At 49.7% G+C, this 3,542-nt stretch overlaps 1 protein-coding gene across 1 annotated transcript; it reads left to right on the top strand.

Annotated features, from left to right (window-relative positions):
- Positions 1–1,464: 1,464 nt before the first annotated feature.
- LOC109116282 lies at positions 1,465–2,613 on the top strand. The gene has a single exon (XM_019201431.1). The coding sequence runs from the start codon at positions 1,465–1,467 to the stop codon at positions 2,611–2,613; it is 1,149 nt and encodes a 382-aa protein (XP_019056976.1).
- The last annotated feature ends 929 nt before the right edge of the window (positions 2,614–3,542 follow it).

Below are 3,542 nucleotides of genomic sequence, written 5' to 3'. Positions count from 1 at the left end.
GAAGGAACTCAGAAAGACCTGAGCTCGGGTCCAATGAGTTTCTCCGTGACGGACGGCCGGCGAGAGGTTGTCAGTTGTGTACTGACTTCGCTCGACATAGTCGGTGGTGGCCTGGAGTAGGCACCTGGCGCTCTGGCATCGAGAGGTGACATCGATACCAGAGAGGATGATTGATGTGATATGTTTTACGAAGTGGGGCACGGAGTTGATATGTTTTATTATTCCGGCGATGGCCGAGGAGAGCGGGGGATGTGCGTTGCACATGGAGCGTCTTTACCCACATGTGTGATGCACACGTGGAGATGATTTGACGGGATTGATGATACTGATAGACCCGATGGGTCGAGCTTTGACTGGTATATTTGTCCTGATCTGGGATCACCAGATCCTTGCGGTATCCTGTGTGTGCGATGCACATTGAGATGATTTGACGGTTATGTCCGATGACTCGTTATTCGGACTGAGTGTGTATGATAGTGATTACCTGTACCATTGAGTGAACCGTGTTTGATGGCATGTAATGTGTATATATGTATACACCTATATTTACCGTGTGTGTAATATTGGTTGTGTTTGGCCATTTGCAATTTGAGTATGATCTTCGGGTCTAACCCGAAGTACTCACTAAGCATGTAGCTTATGGACGTTGTTATGCAACATTTCAGGCTCGGAGCAGTTTTGGCAGCAGCAGGACGAGGGTACTGGTGACACGTGAGGAGTTCTCTGTGTACTTTTCTTTCTTTGGACTTATGTTGGTTTGTACGAACGGTGACTAGACTTTGTGTTATATCGGATTCACCATCTTTATGTGGGCGTGTATACTACCGTACGTGGGTTTGTTAAACATATATTTGTTTTCCGCTGCATGTGTAATAAAGTAAAATGTTTTAAATTCCCGCTATTTTATCATAAGGTTTGAGCGTCCATGTGGCACAACTCGGGAGCGGGAGACGGGTTACGGGTGTCACAGCTTGTGGTATCAGAGCAGTTCTTTCCATAGGAAGGAATTGCTTGAAACCCACGAAAATATTGTTTATGATTTAAAACGATTTCAAAAGAAAGGTTTTAAAACGTGTTTATACATGATCCTGAAGTCACCAGAACTGAGACTTTCTCTCCCTTGTCTGCAGTGTACCGATGCCTCCGAGACGTGGTAGACCTGCCCATTTGCCGGTGAGGGAAGAACCCCCTCCACCCGAGCATGCATCACCAGAGTTCCAGCAGCAGTTCTTTGATACGATGTGGCGTCAGTACCAGATGAACATGCCACATCAGGCTGGAGCTAGATCAGAGGGTATTCCACCCCCACCTCCACCGGGACCACCAGGGTATCTAGCCCCTGTTGTGGTGGACTACCTGCCCTTGATACGGGAACTTCGGATGATGGGGACACCGAGGTTTGAGGGTACCAGAGACCTGAGATCGCGGAGGATTGGCTGATCCGCATCTCCAGGGATCTGGATTATGTCAGATGCCCACTGCAGTACCGGGCAGAGATCGCGAGCCACCATCTGTTTGGAGAAGCTCTTCACTGGTGGGAGGAAGTGGCACCCTCTGTTTGGAGAAGCTCTTCACTGGTGGGAGGAAGTGGTTCGTGAGGCAGTACCGGGATATCAGTTCACTTGGGAAGAGTTCCGGGCACGCTTTGAAGACAAATATTGCTTGAAGGGAGACCAGGACCACCGTATTGTAGAGTTCCTCCATTTGGAGCAGGGTGATCGCACTTTAGCTGCGTTTGAGGCTGAGTTCACCCGTTTGCTGCGATATGGGGCACATCTGGTGCCGACCGAGAGGCTGAAGATCCAGAAGTTCGTGACTGGATTATGCCCATATCTGCGCAGGAGGATTGAGATCCAGGAGTACCCTACGCTGAGTAGGTACATTGCGCAGCTGACGAAGTTGGAGAGGACAGAATATGAAGAGCAGCAAGAAGCGAGGAACCGAGAGAGGAGTCCTATGAGACGAGTTACATTCACTCGTCCCTCGAGTTCCAGACAGGTGATACAGCCCCGTGATAAGGGGAAGGCGCCAGCGTTTCGTCCTGCAGCACCACCGCCACCAGCACTGTCAGGACCACGCAGATCTTGCCTACGCTGCGGGCGAGATCATGTTGGACCATGCCGTACTGGGTACACTTGTTACCGTTGTGGTCAACCTGGCCACTTCGCTAACCAGTGCACCGGAGATGTAGCTGCTTCCAGTCAGCAGGGAGCCAGACCTCCACGCCCTCAGCCACCACGTAGAGGGGGCGTAGCGCCACGGGTATATGCACTTGCTGCAGAGGAAGAAGTCCTGGGGGACGGGACTTACTTTGCTCAGGAGACAGTCACCATTGATGCTGTGGTCGAGGGTGACCCCGAGCAGTTAGACGCTGCTACCATCACAGGTATCATACATCTTCATGATACTGCATGCCACGTTTTGTTTGATACGGGAGCTACACATAGCTTCCTAAGCTTGAGTATGGTAGAGAAGTTGGATGTGATGGATATGGATACGATTGAGAGATATAGAGTACACACTCCCTCTGGAGAGATTCTGCCGGTGACAGGGGTATTACGTGGGATTCCTCTAATACTCTGTGGAAGGAATCTCTGGGAATGGATTGATTGACCGTGCATCAGGCACATATTGACTGCCGCCGAAGAGTTATTCAGTTTGCATATGCGGCAGGGAAGTTTGAGTTTCTAGGGGACAGAGCACGGAATCCTTTTCCAATCATATCAGCGTTCCGGGCCAGCCGAATGATTCGGAAGAGAGATGAGGCGTTTCTCGTGGTAGTGACAACTACCAAGGAGTCTGAGGTGAGGTTGGATGAGACGCATGTGGTTCGTGAATTCCCCGATGTCTTTCCGGAGGATTTGCCAGGGTTACCACCGGAGAGAGAGGTGGACTTCTGTATTGATGTGATTCCAGGTACGGAACCGGTATCTAAAACTCCGTACCGGATGGCTCCAGCGGAGATGGCGGAATTGAAGAAGCAGTTGAATGATTTGATGGAGAAGGGGTTCATTCAGCCGAGTGTTTCGCCTTGGGGAGCGCCCATGCTATTCGTCAAGAAGAAGGACGGTAGCATGCGATTGTGCATTGACTATCGAGGACTTAATCAGGTAACCATTAAGAATCGGTATCCATTGCCGAGGATTGATGAGTTACTTGATCAGTTGCAGGGTGCACAATGGTTCTCGAAGATATATTTGCGCTCGGGATACCATCAGATTTGTGTGAAAGTCGGGGATGTGCAGAAGATGGTTTTCCGTACACGGTATGGACATTTTGAGTTTGTCGTTATGCCTTTTGGACTGACGAACGCTCCTGCAGTATTTATGCAGTTGATGAACCGTGTATTCATGGATTACCTCGACGAGTTTGTCATCATCTTCATTGATGACATATTGATCTACTCACCGGATCGACGCAGCCATGAGAAACATTTGTGTATGGTATTGCAGCGCTTGAGGGAGCAGAAGTTGTATGCGAAGTTCAGCAAGTGTGCTTTCTGGTTGCATGAAGTTGGATTTCTGGGCCATGTGATTTTGGCT

The sequence above is a fragment of the Tarenaya hassleriana genome, unplaced genomic scaffold, assembly GCF_000463585.1.
Source record: "Tarenaya hassleriana unplaced genomic scaffold, ASM46358v1 Cleome91, whole genome shotgun sequence".
In the NCBI taxonomy this organism is placed as follows: domain Eukaryota; kingdom Viridiplantae; phylum Streptophyta; class Magnoliopsida; order Brassicales; family Cleomaceae; genus Tarenaya; species Tarenaya hassleriana.
Note: the sequence above shows the minus strand (reverse complement) of the source record. Positions and strands in the feature narration are given on the sequence as shown.